At 40.4% G+C, this 23,453-nt stretch overlaps 1 protein-coding gene across 1 annotated transcript in view; it reads right to left on the reverse strand.

Annotated features, from left to right (window-relative positions):
* Nucleotides 1-17,872, reverse strand: part of PLXDC2 (plexin domain containing 2) — a 255,655-nt gene extending 237,783 nt beyond the window's left edge. Inside the window, exon 1 of the mRNA XM_027658758.1 lies at nucleotides 17,081-17,872. Coding sequence (XP_027514559.1) covers nucleotides 17,081-17,189 — 109 coding nt within the window. The 5' untranslated portion in view covers nucleotides 17,190-17,872. The remainder of the gene's footprint in view (nucleotides 1-17,080) is intronic.
* Between the last annotated feature and the right edge of the window lie 5,581 nt (nucleotides 17,873-23,453).

Raw genomic sequence — 23,453 nt, forward strand, 5'->3', positions numbered from 1 at the left:
ATGTCCCCATGTAGGCACTTTATTTGAATGCACTGTGAGGTACTATCAGAAACCAATGAGGTACCAGTAGAAGTGAAAAGTAGAAAAGCAAAAGTAAATTTCAAGAAAAGACAATTATTAAATGCTTTCTGCAGTCTATAGATTTATCACTTTGATTAGTACTGAGTATTAAAAAGATGACAAAATACTGAAAACAGTAATTAAGCTAGGATAAAGAGGGTTGTTTTTTCTGAATAGACTACATTCTATCAATAAACAAAAGCAAAACTTGGAGTGGAACATGCTCTTAGAATAGTAAAAGGAATGGTACCTCTGGGAAATAAACACACAAATGTTCAAAATAATATCCTTATTATAAGGACTGTGAAAACCAAAGTAGAAACAGGCAAATAAAGAATGAAAACAAAGAAAATTACTGTATAACTGATATACAGCCTTGTCTTTAAATATGACAATACTTACACACATTCATATATACAAATACCTACAGACACCTCTTCTGTCTGTGCATTTATATAAGAGGTTACATACGGAATGTCAAAATGCTTACAACTGAGCACCAGTCAAAATGGGTTCATAAGTATTTTCAGTGTATAAATTCACAGTGTCCCACAGCTCCTTCTAAATATTTCTAGTTTATTTTGCATCCTTCCTACACAGCTGTGACATTTTACATGTCTTTAAAAAATATTTAGTGGCAGAAAACAAAGACAACCCAGATCAAAAGATCCTCTTGTACATACATCTCAGTGTTTCCCAGACCAGCAGCTTCCCCCAGGCCAGTGAGAGCTGCAGAGATGAGCTCTTCAGGAACAGATGAAAACATTCTTCAAGAAACACATATTCAAATATCCCGTGAGTACAAGGGACTACTGATCAGAAGTTATTCTGTCCCATGACTATTATCTTTTCTATTTTGATTTCAAAGTCTAAATGGCTGAAATTCATTTTGCTCCCAAGTGAACGGCTCTATTAAGCTGCAAAACCTTCACATTATCTGGCATTATTGAAAGTCAACAAAAAATAAACTCAACCAAACCAAATGGAAAATATTACCTTGTATACTGCACATCTAGAAGAGCTTAAGGAGATTTTGGGCACTTAGTTCCCACTGACGTCAGTGGTAAGATTAAGCACTTAGGGAACTGTACAGGAACAGTTGCAGGGCTGCATGGTGTAACTGTAAGTTAATTTCATCTTATTACCTAGAGTCTCGTATTTTCAGTTTTGCTGAGAGCATTCCAAATGTGTCGTGGGCATAGTAAAGCCAGACATTCCAAGCTAAATGGAGCACATGTTTCACTGAAGTTATTAAGCAAAGGATTAGAAAACTTTTAACATATTTTTTCCTACAAATCTGCTCTAAATATTCAGACAATTGTATATCTTTCAGAATTGAGATAATAATTTAACTCAATGACTTGATTAAATTTCCAAACTGGATAATTGTTCTTTAGAAAAAACATCTAACTAATGCATCTAATTTATAGCAGATCTTAAAATAAATCATACAGGTCATTAATTTTATATTGCAAAAGGTCTAGATATTAGATTAAATACTCAGTTATATATACTGCACAAGAAATTAACAGGTCACATTGGCTGCCTTTTCTTCATCATCATTTCTTTGGGAACAACTCTTCAGCCACTTGGCATATCTTTTTCAAGGTAAACTGTGCGGTTGAATAATTTGATGATTCTATTTTTAAACTACAGACTGTACAATCTTTCCATCAAGGAAAGAATCTAAAAAGTTATTGTGCTGGACTCCAGATCTTAAAGAATATGGGGTTCTTCAGAGTTTAAATTTTGGAGTACCTCTGCTGCTGGTATATCACAAAGCCAAGCTCAGTTACAATATCGAATCTTTTTTTTTGCTGCCTGTGACTATGTAGTGTAATTTAATGAAAGACCAGGTACATTTTATGTGTAGGCCAGAAGAAATGTTAGGAAGTCACATACTTTTTCTTCTGTCCTTGCACACTGAGGCAGAGGAACTCATGCTCTTATTGAAAAGCATCTGAAGGGAGCATTTGGAAAAAGGTCTCAGTAATGCAACTATCCCTAGTCTATGGCATTTCTCCAGATTTCTCCTCTTCTAAGAAGATTTATATGGCCTTCATTATCTCCTTTACATAGATGCAAGAGGTCCTGAATGAAAGCCTAGACTCTTCCAGGCCTCCACTTCTCTGCCAAACCTTTGTTCCAGGAAGTGTGGATCTCTGCTTGTTCCACTGGCCTCATGTAACTTCCACTTCTAATTCCTGCTCGCAGCATTTAAGGAAAACTTAAAAAGTAAAAAGTGGGAAAAGAGGAGAACAGAGTTGCAGAAAAGTGTTCAAAAATCTAAAATGGCAAATAAATACAACCCATAACTAAATTAATAACTTCACCCAGAGGTGGTGGTGGGTATTTGTTCTGGGGGAGGGATTTGGGGGCTTTGGGGGGATTTTTTGGGGGTAATGTTTTTGTTGCTGTGGTTGTTTGTTGTTTTTTTTGGTTGGTTGGTTGGGTTTTTTTAGTGTTTGTTTTTGTTGGTTTTTTTTTTCTCTGTAAAGCATATGTTATTACTCCTATGGAAGGAAAACAGATTCCCTGATTTAAGAGACTGCAGTTCTACTCAGCAGTAAGCTTGAATGGCATCTTACAAAAACAGAGAGAGGAAAAAACTAGTCTTGGATTGCCAAATATTTAAATGGAAGTTAAAGAGCTTTTGGCAGGATGGTGGAGTTCTGACAGAAATTGTAAAGATGCTATCAGCTTGTGTTTTAGTGAATAGTTCTTGTATATTCAACTTTAAGTCTGTAGTTCCATCACTATGAAGCACATAGTGTCTGCTCTGAAGGTTAAACATGAAAATACAAATTAAAACTGTTTTTTTCTTGTTTCTGCACTAAAATTGATATGTGTGATCTTGGCAAGTCATTCAAAACACCAGTGCTCATTCCATTGGTAAAATGAAAATAAATAATAATAGTTATTAGATATGGCAGTTTTGCGGCTAAATTCATCTGTATTTAAAACCAACTCTAATAAATGGTGATGATGAAACCTATAGAAAACCTTACAAACAGTTTTTTCAAAATTCAAAGCTATTCACTCTAAATCCACAAATGCTAAGTAAAAATATTACAGCACAAATACCAAGAGATGGGAGGGATAAAAAGCACATGACATGATTTTAAATCATGAAATGCACATGGGATTTTTCACCAAGTTTGTAGAATGATGGCTATTATTCTTCAAATGCCATTTGGCTGGATATAAAATAAACAGCAAGAATAGATACAGTTCAGTGAATTTCCATCTAATACTTTGGCAGGTGGGTATCAGAATCCTCAAGGGAGTAAGAGTAGAGATGCCCTGCTACTGATAAAAAAGAGCAAGTTGAGGGAGATGGGCATCTCTGAATCAGAAACACGTTTCAGGATTCTTGGGAAAGATGAAGACTGAAGCAATTTGCCTCGGCAAACAAAGATAAGTGATCTACCATGTCAGTTAACAAGTTAAGGAAATACAGCCCACAATTGCAGAGGGATGTGCAATGAGAGCAGAACATGTTTGACATTCAGCATCCCATGTTTAATGAAGCCATTACTTTGAGTTATATCTTAGTGTTTTCTGCTGGGATTTACAGTGCCTCAAGGATGGTCAGAGGATACTCTGTCGAGCTGCAAGTTGAACCGCTATTGCCACAGCACAGCTGTAAATATACCGGAAATTACCATAGGGCCAAAAGAACTTAGCCTGTACTTATCTTTATCATCATTATTCAATTCTTTTCCTCCTTCCCCCTAAGAAAAGCATGTTTATAGGAGTGTGGAAACAACCGGACCTTTGAAGAAATACTGAAAACCAGAAGTAACCCACTCTGCCTTCCTGGCCTGTCCTCCCCCCATCCTGTAATGCCTGGCTAAAACAGGTGTTTGGTAACGAAAAAGGAAGCATTGCTCCTGAATGCCTAGAAGCATAGCCCAGCACAGATCCAGACAAAAAGTCTTTTCATTCCTAAGATATTTTTTACAACGAATCCATTGATAAGAGCAGTCACCTGGTACGGAGATACAGGTTGGGAACCTTTCCTTCCCAGTTTACCTGTCCTATATAATTTAGAGATTTATAACATTTCTTGAACTCTGCAACACAGCTCCTCCTTTCTATGATTTTCAGGAGTAAAGAATCAGAGAAAGCACTTCTCTTTTTTTTTTTTTTTAATAATTACTTTTTTTAATACTGAAAAAGAAACTGAATTAGAATAGTAAGTGCAGCATTTTCCCCTAAAGGGACACCGCTTCCCTATAGAGCTTCTGAATATATCTTTTCCTATCTTCACTCTCTGGCTCCCTACAGATTTAAATTACAGAAGAAGAATATCTGTCCTCAAAGTAACCTAGTTATTTAATCCACATGGATGTTTTGATCTCTTTCCTCTAGCCTTCCATACTGAATAGCCCCACAGAATTACTACGGGTGCTAAAATGTATAGAGTGAACTGAATCAGGCCTTTCATTCCTGCCCAGTAAATATTCTCATAGCTCTCACAGTCAATCCATGGAGTCTGCTCTTCTTGCTCCTCTTTTTCACATTTCAAGAGTCTCAAGAACTCTGAAACCAAATGTACTTCCTTTACCCTTAGAAATAAGTAAATTACACTATCATATATTATAAATAGATAATACAAATAAAAACATCAGCAATGAAACAGGCAACCAGAACCTTTCAGCCTCCAAATCCCAAATGCCTTCAAATAATATAATCAACAACTTAGGGAAATGCAGTGCATTTTCAGTACCAAGGTAAAAATCATTCCCATTCATTCATTCTCTTCCTGGGAGCATACAAGCCATGCTCACTGCCGTGGGAAAGTGGTATCAAGCTCTACCGTGACCAAATATCCCACACGGTACTACTTTACATACACTAAGGGTTATTGAGCACAGTACAAAATTAGAGAGAGGGTTTTGTGGGCTAAAGACTCATTTCAAATTGGCCCAAACTGCTCTTATAGGAGTAAACTGTGGCTGTGTTGAAGTATGTGAGGGCAGAATTTAACCTCTTTTTTTTCCCCCTAAATTAAATTCTAGATATAAAAGGCCCTATAAACATTTCAGCAACACCTACCACCATGTTCTAGCACAAGTCAGTTTGGTGAAGACTTTACATATGCACTTCTCTTCAAGCACACACTTCAGTCACCTTTTTAAGTGCTGTGCCAAATTGAGACTTGCAACTATTTTTCTTTTTATAATGAATTTACATCTTTTCTCTCTTTGCCTTCTCCTACTTTATGGCGAATCTCAAAATGGATTTGAATTCTACTTAAAAGTCTAAAAAAAATTTCCCTAGATTTCCAAACAATAGATTATTGGAAAAAGAGAGAGAACACTTTTTCGGTTGCAGAGAAGCTCTGTAACTGTACCAGCATCAGTATCAGACTCTCAGATAATTAGAGAGATAGAGTTAAAACTGCAGTGGATTTATGATGATCAATAAAACATAACTGTGGCCATGCAAAAGATAACCAAACACTGGACAATCTCCCTGCCCACAAAGTTTTTAAGTTTCAGTAGGAATGCTGGCTTGGTATACACCCCCACTAAAGTGTGCCATAAAAGAGCAGGATAGAGATAAAATAATGAAATTCAAATACAGGCATGGGAGGGTCAAAGCTTAAGCTGAAAGAACTGTTTTTATTTTACATCCTACACTAACTATAGCAAACTTACGCGCAGTTAAAGCTGGACATAAATTCCTACCCTGAAGACCTTACCTTCAGTTCATTTCCTATACATGCCTAGACAAAAATGTGATTCATTACATCACTGGGTCATTCCTTGAAGCTAACATCAATTTTTTTGCATAAAGAGTAGAACAATAAACCATAAATTTGCATTCAAGAATCAGCATGTAATAAGTGTTTACACTTAAATTTGATGTGAGCCATGTGTGCTTATTGCTTCTCAAGCTCAGGCCACATTTCAGTGCCTTGGAGACAGATCATAAAATCTAAGTGAATATTTAGTTCACACATCTCCTAAACGTGTCTTGCACATCATATAAAAAAAAAAATTAAAATAAAACCCCAATGCCCAGCTCTTCAAGAGGAATGAAACATGCATGCATTAGAGGAGAGATTGTTACTCTCTCTTCTCATCCACTACAACAATGTAGGGAGGTGGAAGTCAGTTTTCCCTGCCTGCTGAAAGATCCTTCTTCCCACAAATCATCTCAGGATTTGCAACAATGCTGCAAAACTTATTGCCACTGTTGCAAATGTGCTGAGGCTTTTGAATCAACTAAATTCCAAGGTCCAAGATCAGAGAAAAGTCTTAAACATCTACATCTTTTTCAGTCCACTCATCTGTAGCATACCACTTGTATAGATTGATATAGTTAAGCAAACATTTAAGCAGAGTTCTAAATAAGGGAAGCTTTCCATAACTGGAGCCTAGAGATGAAACACCAAGTAATTCAAAGCATAAAGCCTGTTTGGGGCTTGGATTTTAATTTTTTTTGGTGGGTCGTTTCCCCACCCCTCACCCCCACATCCCCATCACTCCGCTGGTTTTGTTGTTCTTCTTGCTTTTGTGTTTTATTAGGGTTTTTTGGTTTGTGTTGGGTTTTTTCCCCCACTGATGGCTCTATTAGATCTACTATCTAAAGGATAATTTAAATTTCTTTTCAAATTATGTGGGGGGGAGGGAAACTCATATACTTTGCAAGATAAGAATAAGAGCATTTAAAAATTTAGCTTTTTTTAACTTATCACCATTTCTTCAGAACAAACAAAAACAACCTGATTAAACAGCAGATGCTGAAAAGCACTGGTCTGCTGTTCTATCAGTTCTGTTTTCAGCCAAATACTCTACAGGAAACTTCAGCATGATTTATAGCATCAGGGGCAGAGTATTGTACATGGACTGTATAAATACATGTGTTACAGACCATTTGTCAATAATCTTTCTCCTTAAAAGCTCGTGAAGATACAGTACCAGTAAAAGCTGGTATCACATTTATGCAGCAAAATAATAATATTCTACATCTTGCAATGATCATTTTCTGAGGAGGATAAATGTTTTGAACAATCAAAGCATTCTAGTCAGCAGTTGCAAACTGATTGCTTTGGAATTCTTCTGACTAGTAATTTCTGAATCTAGATTGTTATTCTTAAAGTTTAATTACAGGAAAAATAATTTTACAGTTTGTGGAACACCATCATTCTCTTCTCTCCAAGAACTCAAGGACAAAACCAAAAAGATTTGGATATAGTCCTTCCAAGTTGTCAAAGTGCCAACCAGCAGAAATCTGACCCAGTATTTGCCTATGCTTCAGACATGCTTGTATTTAGGAAAGAAACTTATCTCACTAGACTATAAAGCGTGGCAGTTTGGGATCTGTTACATAAACAGCTGATAGACAAACCCCCATCCTGATGCAAGCCTGAGCAAGGAAAGGAACACCAGTAATGGTAGAACCTACAGCAGTCGCAAACTAAGCCTTGTTGTCTCTACACTAATCAGAACCCTCAGTCAGCTCTAATCTGGATTTTTTTCCAGACAGACAGGTTACTTGATCAGAGATCTGACTGCGATTTAAAATCTGAGATTAGGGAATTCAAGGATAAGAACACAGAGAGAAATTACACCCCTTAATTTGGTGAAGCAAGGGGAAACACAGAAGATCACTGGGCAATTGCAGAAAAATTCAGCTCTGATTCTGAGACAGAAATGATGAATCTTTAATTTTGGCAAGGTTGTCACTTTTTCAAAACCACCTTCTTATTTGTAAAATTAGGATATTACCTTATTCTATAGGGTTTTGCAAGAACAAGAATACTAATGAATATAAAGCATATATCTATGATGATTTTGGGAACAATTAGGAAAGCTGTAAAATAAGTGTTTGCAAACAGCAATGGAGAAGTAGAGCATACAGATTGCCCTGATGAAAAGTGATGGGAATCAAAAGTCTGAGGTTGAACATCAGAGTACTTAAATAAAGTCAGGAACACAAGCTTGATTCAAGTTTGCAGTACAACACAACGGAATGGCAGAACTGCCAGTCCTCAGGCATGTCAGCTGAGTCAGAGTATAAACCCACCTCCTTTTAAACACTAGACTGCTTTTCAGGATGTATACCTGGTGAGCTCAAGCAGCTGACAAAAGATAATAGTAGTTCCTTTTCTCCATTCAAATGGATAGGTTTACTACAGGAAGAGTCGTTTTGCAGGTCATTTATGCTATTCCAAAAAATGACTCTGAATTGAAACAAAACCAGTGTTACCAACTCTGCAATCATTGTCCATGTAATTGTGCATGAAACAAAACAGGGGGTGAAAAAGCCAAGTATATTAGGTCAAAAAATAAACAGAAAAACAGGCTAAGCAAAACCAGATAAAGACCGACAAGATTTCAAACAAAGCATACTAAAAATAAAACTTCTTTGCTACTGTAGAAACTCAAACTATTGTCAATGCCCTCGTTACCTTCTGTGGCACATTATACTTGAGGCTGCAGCTATTTTACCACATGACTGAAGATTGTGAAAGGGAAGCACATTACTGATGGCCTGTGGTGCATGGGGGCATGTGGAACAGACATTCATGACACAACTGCTTCTCATCTCAGGGAAATACTTGCTGACCTACATAGTCCCTTCTTAGCCATGCTGTTCTAAGTAAGAAATTGTTAGGACAACTTACTATTGTTATTATTTCATCTATGCATTGAAAAGATAGAAACGCCTCCAACAGCTTGCAGAGGTTTGGGGAGGATAAATGCATCAACATGAGCCAAACTGGAAAGAATTATGTTTTTGCTTAGTGTGATGTTTAACAGAGGAAAGAACACTTTGGTTTTCGGTGGTTGAACGTAAACATGAAAAACTGTGTATTTCCACAGTCTACAATTATACATGTCAATTATCAAGTCTTGCATAATTTGCATAATAAACTAAAAAGCATTGCATTACACATACATTATTAATAAAAACTTTTTTGAAGGAAAATTAATAACAGAAATCATAAAAAGTAGAAGGAAACCAGAACTGATGATAATCTATAACGGTAATTCATGCTAATAATTTTATTTGTTTTGAGACCACAACTTAGATCAGTATATATAAGTTTAAATAGGAACCAGTAATAAATTGTGTTGATATTGAGGTCAGGTTTCCACAATACACCAGATACTGAACTTCTAGTCCATAAATGCCTTCACCGAAAATAAAACATAAATCTGTTATCTTTACAGCAGCTGCAATATGGAAAATGTGATCTTTTTTAATTTTGTTGCCTTATGTATATCTTATTAACCAAAAAGACACCTGCATAAGAAATATGCTATAAAGTTAAAAAACCCAAACCCCTAGTTGGATGATCAAGATGACTGGTTTTTTTCAGCTATTCTTTCCTTTCCTGTCATCAAATTAAAGTAAAGTTTCTACAAGATAAAATGGTCTGGCCTTACAGGGACAAATTTTCAACAGTGATAAGTCTCAATTAGAGGTAACTAAAAAGTTAATTTTCCATCCTAGTCAAAATTTTGATCTTATTCAGATTAAAAATGAACAGCCAATGTTTGCTGTAGGGTATTAGATGAAAAATATGTATAGGTACACATACATAAACTTCAAAACAACGTTTGTTTATACATAATATAGCAATTCTAATCTAAAAGTCCAAATGAAAAATTTGAAATGAGACATTTTATCATCAAAACAAGAAACTCAAAATTACTTGTTTTGACACTTCCTAGTTGAAATATTTGACAAGAGCATGTCAAGTTTGACATAATTTTCCAATTACAACTAGTTCTTTCTTTGCACATTTTTTGACTAAATTGATGTAACACCTGGTAGTATTAAACAGAATTCAGGTATTCTACTTATCCAGAGTTTTTATGTTGTTCTAAGAGGATTTTTAATGCTCAGTGGTTTTGAAATACTACATTCATTCTCCTTATAATTTTATTTTCACTTTCTCTACCTCTTATAAAATGTAGTCTTTTCTGTCTCTTTTCCCCTCTTTTTTAAATCTCACTTGACTAACAAGAGCAGGTCTGATCTACCTGACCTAGACCATGGTCACGTCCACTACCAAAACAATGCAAGTGAGGAGAAAGCAATCTCTGAAGCAGGCAGGAAGGGCAAGGAGGAGAGGAAGGATGAGGCAGAAGAGGATGGGCCTAGGAACTCTGAAACCTGTCCTGCCACAAAGAAGCTCCTTACAGGAAGCCTTGGGTTTATATCCCTGGGTGAGTGAGGTTGAACTGCAAATACATGCTGCTTGGCTTGCAAATTCAAAAGGAGAGTCATACAGACCCACACAGGAAAGCAAAAACATGCAGCTGGAGAATATCATGGAGCAGCTATCATAATAAAGACTTATGCTGGCTCCCAGTTCTCTATGGAGGCCAAGATAGCATTTTCCAATGGATTTTTAGTTCAGCTGCTGACTCACAGAAGAAAAATCTGCATAGTGATGAACACTCTTTAACATTTCATCCTTCAGAAAACACTGAATTTACAATGGATGATACTTGCCTTTTACAATCAGCCTAGTAGCAACTCGTATGAAAAGAAAAGCTGCAATTATTCAGCAGAGATGCAGTTTGCACATTATGACCAAAGAGGGAGAAAAAAAAAGGTAATACTTGAATAGAAGTAAAAATTAAATACACCTCAAAGTGCTTATTACTGGATAAGCACAGCATCCTATTCTGCTACTAAACACTGCTGAAATTTCAGAGGGAATCTGCCCTATGACAGCAGTTAAGGAAAGCTGCAGTAAATACTACAAATGGCTTTTCATCTCTGTAACATAAGCAGCCCTTTGACACAGTTCAATTACATCTCTAAAGCAAAGGACCCAAGATCCTAGTATCAATTGTGACACAACATATATTTGAAACATTGCCAGAGATAGGTTAAATGGAAAGGTTTATATATTCCCTTTATGGAACTCTCCCTATTCAAATCAAGGATTTCTCACTCAATAAAATAACATGGGAAAAGTGATGTTTGCTAAACACCAAAAAAAGTCACAATGAGAATATCTTAAAAAAAAAAAATAAATCTGCTTATAATGGAAGCTAGGCAGTGTTCATATTAAAAGGTAAAAGTTCTAAACAAATAAGAACAAAATCTGATTTTAAAAGCCTTATTTCATAAGAATGCTAACTAAAGGATCATTTTAAATGTCTTTACCTTGTCTGCAGCTACAGAATAGTATGCAAAAAATCACATTAAAGCCACACATATCATTGAGAAATGAGAGACAGAGACCTCAAGCTAAGAGAGCACTGGAATTCATACTTGTATTTTATCCAGCTGCAGAGTTCAAGGTGAACCCCTGTGTACTTAAAACTATCCACACAGAATAATTCCAGATAGATGGGTGAGATCTTGAAAGGTCACACTGTCCAGCCGCTTGCTCCAAGGCAGGAACAGCTGCCTTTTTGGATAGAATGACATTTTGGACATATGTTTATCTAACCTATTTCAGTGATGAAGACTACTCATAGATAATCTGTTCCCCTAGCCTTATCGTTTCAAGTCTGCCTTGCTGCAATTTCAGTCATTAGTTGCTGTTGAGGACAAGCTACTCCCTCCTCTGTGGAAGTCTCTTACACACTAAGATTGTTCCTATGTCATCTCTTGCTTTTAGTCTCTATAGCAGTGTTCCTTTCTTCTTTCCTTCACACAACAGTCCTCCATTAGCACATATTTCTTAAATGCTGTGCTCGAAACTGAAGGGAATATTCCTGTTGGTGTCTTACCACTGTCAAGTAGAGTACATGCATCATTCTTGTGATGTCTTGCCTTGTATCTATCTTCATATTAATCCTTACATTTCTCTTGATGTATCACCCCAAGAAGATGTTTTCTGCGCTTGAAATTGTGTGTTCAACTCAAGTACCATGTCTGAGCCTGGACTTGGCCTCAGAACCTGCTCCATTTTCCTGTTTCAAAAGGTTGGGCCAAATCCAACTCAGAAATACGTTCCGACACTCTGTCTTTTGGTTGAAGGAGATGAACATGTTACACAAGCTCTTTCAAACCCAGAATTTACAGACACTTAGTGCAACTGATTGCTCAATGTTGACAGCAAGGAGTGCTGACTGAAGCTATGTTTATTGGTTGGATGAAAAAAAAGAAAAGAGGAGAAAGCGGAGGAAGTGTTCCATGATGAGACACAGCACCCGGCACTCACAAACATTACTTCAGGGCAATGTTTTATGCTCATTTGTGAGAAGCCACAAACAAAAACAAACCCCACATACACTTAAGCACGACCTCTCTGCATACTTCTCCATAGAAAGAAAACTCATAGGTTCTTCCAGTTCCTGCTGTGATTATGCAATTCTCCAATTTAGGAAGTTTGGCATCTGCCAATTGCAGTGCATTAATACTCCCAGTTCAACCCTCATCAAACCTAACAGTTGGATATAATTCCACATGGCTGGTAAGCTTGCAGCATCATAAATGCTCCCATCAAATTACCTTTTTTTCCCTCTGTAGAGTACCCCCAGCAGAGGCTTACCTTAACCACTGCTGCCTTAAATTCCTTTAGTATTCATTTTTCTTAAGAAGCATGAACCACACCAGCAATTCAAAATACCAGTTACCCCAGCTGTGTTCTCAGTCTAAGAGACTGCAGCCTTGATAAGTTTTGAAACCAGGGCTGCTACAAAGTTTTCTTTTTCTCCAGTGCTTTCAAGGTTACAAGCAGCAGAACTGCTCAGTACTTCAGTCCAATGAAACCACAGTGACTTTTATAAAAAGCAGGGTCAAATTATGCTTTTAATAAGAAATTTTTATCTCCTTTGTGGAAAAAAATCCAGTAGGATTCAACAGAGCAGTTTCTTGCGTGATAGTTGTCTTTGGCATAATTCAAAGCAACCTTTCAGGCATTGCTGCACAGTAGTCCTGCAGGAAACAAGACTCAGGTCCAAACCTCCATCTCCTGAACTCTGTGCAGGTGTAGGGACTGTAGCACTGCTCCACCAAAAATCTGTGAAAAAATCCTTAATGAAAAATGTTAAGGTCTGTGACTATTTCCTCAGGGGGTCTCTCATTACCTTACACTATGAATTTCTTCATCTGCCTCCTTCATGGTCTGGGGATTCTCTTCCTCAAAAGGAAACAGCCCTCCTGAACTGCATTTTTTTAGAGGAAGCTGGTATTCAGCAAGGCAGTAGATGTTGCCACAAAATTTTGCTCTAAATGGCCTGTGTGCATGACTAGTAAATCGTTGATCAGAAACAGAGAACTTCTCAGATTATAAAAACCTTTTCCTCATTTACTACATTTGTTTACAGTGTAGAGAGCTAGTTCCCCCATTATTTATCATCAACTCCCAGTTAAGAGTCAGACAAAACCTAGCACCCGAGTCAAGTATTTCCTGGGTTTTAAGTGCTTGCACGAGGATGTAAACTCTGAAGAGGAATATTTACAGCCAAACAAAAACACTGTTTTCCCAAACAGAATTTCAAACCTTGAATGAACTATGAGTATTGATCTTACTCTAAATCTCTGGAAGTGAGTTTTGTAAAACTGAATTAAAGACCTTATTATAGTCTTAATTTACCCACTATTTACCAACATTATTTCAAATCACTCTTTCAGAGAAAAAGGACAATGACAAAAAACACAAAAAAGAAGAACCAATAAGAAAGTTTAAAAAAAGATGACTTTTTTAGAGGGAATCCTTAGTAAAATATATATTATATGCAAATAGGATTTGCTCTCAAATGTCACTAGGATTTTCTAACCCAATTGTCCCTGTTTACATATCATGTACAGAAAAAACATACCTGATATACATGTTGTCTAATACTGTATTTCTTTTGATACGTCTAAGATGAAAAGCTGCGATAAAAGCTGAAGGTCCTAATGTGTCATGGTGAAAGTTTGGTTTCAGTTATTGGGGTTTTTTTTAAAAAGAATAAAACTCAGGCAATATACAAAATGTTACTATTTCAGCAGTAGATAAATGCTAGATAAACACACCTTAATAGCAGTTTATCCAATAAAAATAATTCTACCCCCATCTGAATGCTGATGCCTGGAGACAGCAGCAGTCCAATGAATATAAGTTATATGAGGATTCTGGAACATGCTTTGACAGAATAAAAATTACAATAACAGCCTCCTAATTCTGACTGATGACATCTGCAAAAGAATGTAACACTTTCAAGACTTCTTGTGGCAACACTTCAACAGCGAGCCCTCAATTGTACAACTGGAAGCCTTAATTACTGTGTGAGCTTTCAAGGGTCTGCTCCACCTCACTAAATTCATGTCATATTCAGTTTTACTACTGTAAAACACAACACACACACACAAACCTTGTGCCTAAGAACCTCCATCCTGGATTTATAGTATTTTTATCAACAAAAGTGAAGTTCTGCCCGGGCCCAGGGGAGGATGCATGGATGGATGGATGGATGGATGGATAGATGGATGGATGGATGGACGGACAGACGGCTGGCTCCTGGAGAGGAGCCGCAGCCCGCGTGGCGGCCGCTGCGCCCTCTGGCGGGGACGGCATCGCTCTGTCCACTGCAGCCTCGCACCCTGGTCACAAAAATTTGGGTTTTAAAACCCCCCCGAGACAGCCAGCATGCCTAGAAAATTATTGCACTTGAATTGGTCCGACCCGATTTTTACCCAGCGAGGTAATTCTGAGGAGCTGGCAAAAAAAGGCCTTCGTATTATTTTTTCATCTATGTTGAAATCCCTTTGGTAGCATCCTCAGAAATCCTCCATGGCTCCAGCTCTGCCCGGGCTTACTAAAAGTTTCCATTTCTTGATACTGTTATTCCATTCATTTTCAATAAGGTGTTTGTTACTGAGTATTCGTAGAATATGTCAAAACCAGCTTCCCTTTAAGAATTTGCAGCTACTTCAAACATTTATTCTTTAATTCTTTAAAGGTTTTATCTGAGCTGATCTAAAGGGATGCAGTAGGTGCTAAATACAGTAAAACTTTGAAACATTACTTTTTATTTTGACTCATGGGACCTGAAGTTGAATTTCTGGTTTTACATAATTAACCTCTTCTCACTGATTAGACACAATCTTTCACCGTATTTTTTATCCAAAGAGCAGCAGTATTACAAACAAACAAACAACAACAAAAAAGGAAGTAAGACCCTAATTCTGTAAATGACATTTAATTATTACAATCATAATATAGATTTTTGTAAGCAAGAGGAACAGAAAAGATGCCCAAGTTATAAACATTTGGCTGTCAAAACTAACATCAGGTTGCCCATCTTCCTAGTGGAAGAAAACAATTGCTTGGCATATTTTCTTTAGACTGTATTAAATATCCGAATAGTATTTGCCTGATTATAAACTCCTTCATACTTTATAGCCCATTCAGGAAAATATAAGACACTACTAAATGATTCATGGATAAGCAATCCATTGGTATACCTTCTATTTAGCACCTCCTGGTGCAGACATAATACAGATTAATGGCCTAAATCAGTGATGTGCAGCGTTTATTTGTCCATTGATAAATTTTATTTGACTTAGTACTAACGTCTTATTGTCTGGATACAATGGCTGGAAGATAATAAACTTTGTGAGCTCAGTCCACAACATAGTAGTTCTCTTTTTCTAATCTCACCCCACACTTTTTTCCCCTATAACTAATGTTAACAAATACCAAGATTTGTTGGCTACAGCCCCAAGTGCAGCAACACGGCGTTTGCAGCAGTACATGAAAAGTCTCCTCCTGGTTTTTCCCTTTGGCCTCAAGTGACATGTGAGCCCCAGCAACCTGCTGAGCTACCTTGTCATTTAACAATTCCAAAACTCAGTGGTAGGCCCCTGGCTACGAAAATCCTGCTCTGTCTAGCACATAATCTCACTGGTTATTTAAAAAAACTACCCAGTCTCTCTTGTTCGGGTCAGTTACGCTGTGACCACTAAACTTTTCACGTCTGTATCAAACCTTTAAGAAAAGGAAGAAGGGGCAGTTCTATCGCACCGGGGAAGCCCGTGGGTGTGCTTCATCTGATAATACTCTGGCTGGTGTTTCAAATATACAGGCAGAGCTTTTGGAAATACCTGTAAACAAGAAGCTTCTGCAGGCAAGGTCCCCCGACACACAAACCCCACTACTTTTCTCACTATCTGCAAGTGCTATCTGCCAATCTTTCCTTTAGCAGCTTTCTCCTCTACAGCACAGGAATGCAGGATACAGAAGGCTTTAGTGATCAAAAGGGACCTCCATACTGAGGGAAACAGTGGCCCAAGAGAAAGCACTACAAGTACTGCCTGTCACACATTTACAGGTGTTTCAGAGAAGGACTGACAAGAGGACCCCAATACTTCACAAGCAGACCTAGTCAACACAGCGAGCTTCTCGCTCCTAAAGAACAGGTCACATAACCCCGGGGGGCTTCTTCCATTATCCTGCTCCTTCTCTCAATGCCTGGTTTCCAGGGAAGGCTGCAAGCTACTGACTTCCGCGGGGGAGGAGAGTGCCCGCTAGGTCTTCCAGGCAGAATCTGCAGGGAAACTTTGCCTGCCCTCCACGGCTCGCTGCCGGGAGAGCAGGGGGTGCCCGCCGCGGGAGGGAGGCGGGGGAGGCTGTCAAGGCACCCCAGAGCTCCCGGGGACGCCGGTGTCTCCGTACCTCCCTTCCCGGCGCTTAAGCGGAACCCCTCGAGTCTCGCACAGGGCTGGGAAGGAGGCTCCGGGAACACCGCGGAGGGGCTGGGGAAGGGAACAGCACCGGCTCCCGGTGATCGCGGGGCAGATCCATTAAAGGAGGAAAGTCCCGAATCCCGTTAAAATAAAAACTGAAGTCATGGAGAGCTCTTTCCGGAGAAGCCCGGGGTAGGGAAAAGTGAGAAGCCGGGACCCCGGGCCTCCCTCAGGAAGAGGGGGAGCCAGCCTCCGAACGGCATTTGCTCTCTCCGGGTGCGCGGCCCGTGGAGCTACCAGCTTAGCCCACACCGCGGGATGCTCCGAAGAGGCGGCCCGGTCCCCCGAGCCGACCCGACCCCGGCCCGGCCGCGCTGCCCTGGGCCGGCCCCGCCCGGCAGGTACCGGCTTCGCTTACCGCGGCTCTGCCTCGGCGTCTCCCCGCCGGAGAGCTGGCAGCGCTCGCTCAGGCACTGGAAAAGTAATAGAAATCCAGCAGCTAGTTTGCTCCTCCGCAGCCTCGCCATAGCACGGAGCCTGCCGAGTCAACTCTCCGGGTGCGGGGTGCGCTCCGCTCCTGGTCGGTGGTGGGGAAGTCTGGGGGGCGGCGGAGAGCAGCCCTAGCAGGCGCCGAACCGCCCTGTCCTCGGAGCAGCGCTCATGCAGTGGGGCGGCAGGGACGAGCCGCCGGGGCTGAAGGCGCTGGACCGGGTCTGGGGGGCGGTGGAAAGGGGGGGCTCCGTCCCCCTAACTTGCACGGCCGCGCCGCTCTCAGTCCAGCGGCATCACCGCTAGGGAAAACAAGCCCAGCCTCGGCTGCGAAGTGCCAAACTCTTCCCTCTTCGCAGCCTGCTGATAGATTTTAGGAGAGCCACTGAGATCCTCCCTTCCTGGCTTGCCCCCACCCAGCTCCCTTCCCCCGCAGGGTGAGGCAGGGTGCCTGAGGGACGGAGCCTCTCCTCGGTATACCGCTACCGAAAAAAACCCTCAGAGGGAAACGAGCGACGAAGCGTTCCAGCCGGAGCCAGCGGATCAACCCTGAGCCCGGGAGGGAGCAGCACCCGGAGGGCGGGCGGATGCGCCGCGGGAGAGGATGCGCGGGCGGCAGGGAGGCAGGCGGAGGACGGACGAACAAGTTCTCCTTCTCTTTCAGGGCGGTTTTGGCGGCCGGCGGTGCTATGCGGGGCCGAGGGCAGCCGCGTGGGGCGGGCGCTCCCCCGGCCCGCTCCGCGCCCCCCGCCGCCGTGCGCACCCGCGCTGCCGCCGCCACGCCAGTGCGAGCAGGGGGCTCGCCCGGGGCCGGGTCCCGGCCGTCCCCTCGCTCTGCCTCCCGCCCCCTCCGCACGGCGCGGTGGGGCGCAGGCGCCGGGACTCCGCCGTCTCTCCCGCCGCTGGCGGCCGAGCAGCGCTCCGGCAGGAGCACAGCGGGATGCGCCGGCCGCGCTCCGCACGGAGGTCCCGGGAGGTTCTGCCTGCCCGGCACCTGGCACAGCGCAGCTCCCCGAGCCTCCGGTGCACGGCGTGGGGCTGGGGCCGGCGGCGCTGTGCGGTGTGTGAGGGGGAAAGGGGGCGGGCGGCATGGGAAGCCCCTCGGGACGGAGAGAGCCTGGCCCAACGCCGCCTGCTTGTTCAAAAGTTGCGTCCAACAAAAATGAACATGTAAACATGCGTCTGTTTGGCGGACGACAACTGCAATAACACACAAAACCTCCAACCCCGTTCCCTGCTCACCCTCTTCCCCTAAATTTTCCCTGTGCTTTCGGGGAAAGCAGCCTCCCCTCTACATCCATCCCCCCCCCCGCCCCGCCCCCTCCTCCCACCTCCTCCTCCCACCCTGTAATTTTCTTTTTCTCTTCGCAAACCAAGGAGTTGTTTATGTACACTCTTCACATCAAAAGTGCAATGACTGGAGTTCTACCCTGAAGTAAAAAAAAAATTACCTACATGCTTAATTAAACGCACCATGAATAATCCCATCCCCTACATTAATCTGTGAACAACGGCGCGGAGACAGAAGCGAGCAGAGGGCACATCAGTCAAACCCAGACAAGCGAAAGGGGCACCGGGGACCGGGCGGCGGCTTTTTACCAGTTCAGCAAACTGTGGCGCTGGTAATCAGCTGGGCAACCATGAATGCACCAGCTTCTCAGCACTTGCTACAAAATAATTAAATTAATTAGATGACAATTAAATTAATCAAATAAATAGGTCTACAGAATGTCAAACATAGCAGATAACTAATACTTAATCACAAAAGAACAACCAGTAACGAGACTGTTTTCCCTTAATTTAGCACTGTTCTTGAGATTAAGAATTCATCAACCCCATTGTAATTGTCTTGCTCTTTAATCGTTGATGTACTTATGTGTAAATCAAAGCATAACACTTGTGGGTTTAACACGTATATTTGAAGTACAAGCAGAAATTTGCAAAATCTTTTCAACGTATATTCAAATAGATTACTTGCCAATAAATTTTCTACATTTAAGTTTATAGTGGGCCTTTCTAGTCCAACCTTTTTGCACATACCCCAAAACAAAATAAAAAAGTAGACCAAATGTTGCTAAAAATAACTGCAGAAAATATTTTCTATGAGTAGATAATACTGAAGATTTTATGCAGCAGGAATTAAATCCTGGCTGTGTTGAAATCTGTGGGAATTCAGAGTGTTACTACCTTGTATACCAGGTGATCTGGATTATACCACATGCTTTTGTGCAGATTTGGTCAGGTTATTATTTAAACTACTGCTGTTTTTTAAACAAAATGTGAGTCATAGGCTTCTTTGTGCTGTTGGAATACCATTTTTCCTTGACAATTGGTCAGATTTCTCAGTTTACTCAAAGTTTTGCTGAAGTTGCAGAGAGAGCTATTGAGCTTTTGGCCTTTACTGGAAGGGGTAGGGATGTAGTCTTAAAGAAGGACTGCCTCTCTCTCTGTTGTTTTTCAGCAATACTGTTAGATGAGAATAAGAACTGGAATAAGGTGAGAATAAGGTCTAGAAAACCTTCAAAATCCGTTTTCATCTGCTTTTGTCATTTTTGAAATAATAAAGATTAGATTATTGTAAAGTTATAGTAAATCTTAAAATAAAAAAGAATAATTTGTGAAAAAAGTATACATGATGCTAAAATAAGTAATAATCCTTCAAGCCCCTTATCTATAGTATAGAAAAGCCTAAATGAGGGCAAATCAAATTTTCTTTCATTGGCTCTCTGCTTCTCAGTTTTAGAGATGTTGATAGTTTCAGATTTATATTCTTCATAGATATATTACAAAAACTTTGCATGCTGAAGAAAAGATTAGCAATAGGCAACTGAAGCATGCAGTTGCAGATAAAAATACTAGCAACATACTAGGTCCCACAGTCCAAATTTGCAGTGCTCTGTGCAGTTGTGGGACAGTTTTGCAGTGTGCCTTCTGCAAGGTTAGCACACAGTCACTGCATTCAGTACCTCTTGTGCTCCACAGGAAAAAAATCAAGCTGTGCCCTCCAAGGAAGGCTGTAGGCGTTGTGCCTCATGTATTAAAAAACACAATCAGGGCATAGCTGTATTTTGGTATAGTTGCATGTAAAAACACAGGGAAAACTTTTTATTACACTGAGAAAAAGCCTGAGATGAAAGCTAATAATGAATTTTACAGTGATTAATGACAATATGTCTGTTGAAAAGGCATTCACAACAGAGAAGTATATGTATTATCCATTGTTACTTATAAAGCACAAGTAAAACTGAAAGAATAACTTCTTGAAGGCTTTCTGAGGCGGTGAGCTCTTTTTACTCGGAACAAAGTGCCTGTGATAAGTTTTCATTACTTTTATCTTAGCCATCCTTGCACATTATCTCACCTGTCTTAGGTATATACCTTGCAGTGGCTTAAATAGCAGTGGTTCCACAGAAATCAATGAGAACACTTCCATTTTCACCAGTCAAGAATATGGCCTTGTAATTTCTCTTCCTGTATAGCTCCACCATCCCTGATTATAACATCAATCACTCAGGAAAGAAGGGTGGGAAGATTGTTCACTGTTCATTGTGTTCTACTTTCATACTGCTTGCAAGTGCTCACTCTCACATACTCATTTAAGAATTTGCCTTTTTTTTTCTTTTTTCTTTTTGTATCAACATAGTCTTTTTGACCTGCATGCTTTCTGGCCTTATTGCAATCTGATTATGGAAGATAGAGCTTTTAACATTTCTTTTCTCTGTCTTTTTTAACGTGTTGTTAGCTCTTCTACTTTAATATGTACAAAGAGGCACCTTTCACCTGCATTTCTGTAAGCAACCAGTGCTAGCCTGGAACAACATCTGCTTTTACATTTGAGAGGTCAGGGAAGGATATCTCTCTTTAATTTGGGGAAAAAAAACCCTGGTAGGTAAACTGTAGCATCTCTGAGACAGTGGAGAATATATCTGTATTGTCTTCCAAGAAAAGTGAGTTTAGTGAACCTGCACTTGCTGTTGTTCTGCACAGGATTGTGTCTGCATATAATTAAAAAACTACAATCATCAGTATCTTCTGCTGCAACTGAATGGTGTCGAACAAATAACCTACTTTCCAACTGCAGAGAGAAAAAGATCTGGATAATTTTAGAGCAATAAATAATACTTGATCTGCCAGGATTAGTCCCGACAGGGACAAAATTGATTGTGGGACCCTTATGGAGCAAGTAGTCCATAACACCTCGATGTTATGAGTACTGCAGATTGAAGCTGCACAAAGCCTTTAATCTCCGGGAGTGAGTTTGCCACTGCGATTCACCTCCCTCCCTTTGGGGCTCTGCGCTAACTGGGGCTCAAGAAGATGATTAGTGTGGCTATTAGGAATTTGGCTGAGGCGTTAGATTTAGTATAGTCAAAGAGAGGTGTTAGAGCTATGAATTTAGAGTGCTTCCCAGCTGGCAGCTGTCTTTGACTTTGCCAGTTCAAAGGAGGAGCACAGCATTTTAGCTGGATCACTAAAGGGCCCTGCAAAATGTAGATGTCAAGTATGAGGCAGAGGCAGCTTCCCTGCTAAATAGGGAAATACAATAACTTTCCAGAGAATCTTCACCGCAGTCCTAAATAAGCTTTTGTTCTTCTCCTCTTTCCCTGGCTATGAGAGCCGAGTCTCACCACTCTGCTTGATTTCCCAGAGAAAGCACTGAGGTTCCCTTTCTGGCTGAGTCACATCCATTAAGCTTCTGCTAAATTCCCTATAATTCTCTGCAAGATGCTGTATGCAAACACATGAGTTTCCATAATTGTGCTTAGTTAGAATATGTCTGTACTGTGGCTCTGAGGGCTGTGCAGTTAATGCAAGTGTAGCTTTGTTCAGTGAAGCTTTCTACTTATCTCTAGGACAGCCGGGTTGCAAACCTCCCACATGTACTACCTTACGCCTATGCCACAATGCATAGGCTGTATGGTTAAATGCATGGTTAGAGAGAGGCTCTTTTGAGGTAAAGAGAGTTCAGATTCGAATAGTAGATACTTTGTCATATAGAAACTGGAACTCAACCTCGTTATCTCACACAGTGATAAAGTGATTCACTGGTAAATTGAGGAAGGGAAAAAAGGAAACAAACATTTCAGCAAGCAATGCAGCATGAAAAATTAATAAAGTTTGAGGTTAAACAAAAAGTTTAATCCAAACCAGTTTTGATTCTTATTTCAACTCTGTAATGATTCTAAAAGGATTGAATAGTTTTTGAAACAGAACATCCTTTCAAGATGAGAAACCAAAAAGTTCCAGCTAAAGTTCAATTATTTGAACTCAAGATGCTTCAAACATATTCTTTCAATGAATCTGCCTTTGCAACAATACTGACACAGGCAAAAGCAGCGCTGCACCAAACATTGTCTTTCACTGCTTGTGATTGGGAACTTCGAGGATGTTACTCAACTTTGAAAACCACAAGGCAGCAAACCCCAAAACAGGGCCTGGGAGTTCCAAGTCTCACACCCCATCCTTGAAACTACAGTAAAGTCTGTGACTGTGACTCTGAGTGAAGTGAAGGAGACCCTGAGTGACCCTGAGTGTGAATGGAACTCACAGGTACTCACAACTCAGGGTTGTGACCCTGAGTGAGTCAAGAACTAGAAGGCTTCCTGAATGTTTGTGGCAGGGCCAAGTTTAACAGAGAAGTTAGTATTTCAGTATAGCAATGGTCAGCAGGCTAAATTAAAGCCATAGGAGAACTGAAAGAGGCTAAAGGGTGACACAGACGAGAAAGCAAGTGTGGAAATGAAAGTTAGAGAAGAAAAAAACAATTTTGCCAGTGACATTTCTCTATTGCTGTGATGGAAACCTTATTATATATGGACACAGACTTCTGTGTGATGAACCATACGTGCACAGCACCCAGGCCTTTTATCATGGATGGCTACAGGGAAAGTGGGATGTGCTAAGGAGAGAAACGGTGGCAGAACAAGCCATTAGGTTTCGTTCAGCCAGGGTAGTGAGGCTCAGCACAGGACAATACTCCGAATGGACACATTTCTTTGTGGACATGTTAGTACCAGTAGTCACTAAAGTAGTCAATTTAAAGAAAGCTGAGGAAAGTTTTTAAATAGAACAAAAAATTTCAGCTGCATTAAAACCAAATCAACTTCAAATACAGCTTTTCAGTGGCCAGATTTCCCAAGAAAGCAATCTTTATTAGAATCTGCAGAAGCATATAAAGGAATTCCCCACAAAGTTCTTTCTTACTCATGATTTGGAGCTGGTAGGAGGGCCTGAGCAATTACCATGGCCCATACAGTTGCGAGTAGAGTTAACTCTTTTAATCAGTTGAGACCAAAGAACGA

The sequence above is a fragment of the Corapipo altera genome, unplaced genomic scaffold (assembly GCF_003945725.1).
Source record: "Corapipo altera isolate COAL_440 unplaced genomic scaffold, ASM394572v1 63, whole genome shotgun sequence".
In the NCBI taxonomy this organism is placed as follows: Eukaryota; Metazoa; Chordata; class Aves; order Passeriformes; family Pipridae; genus Corapipo; species Corapipo altera.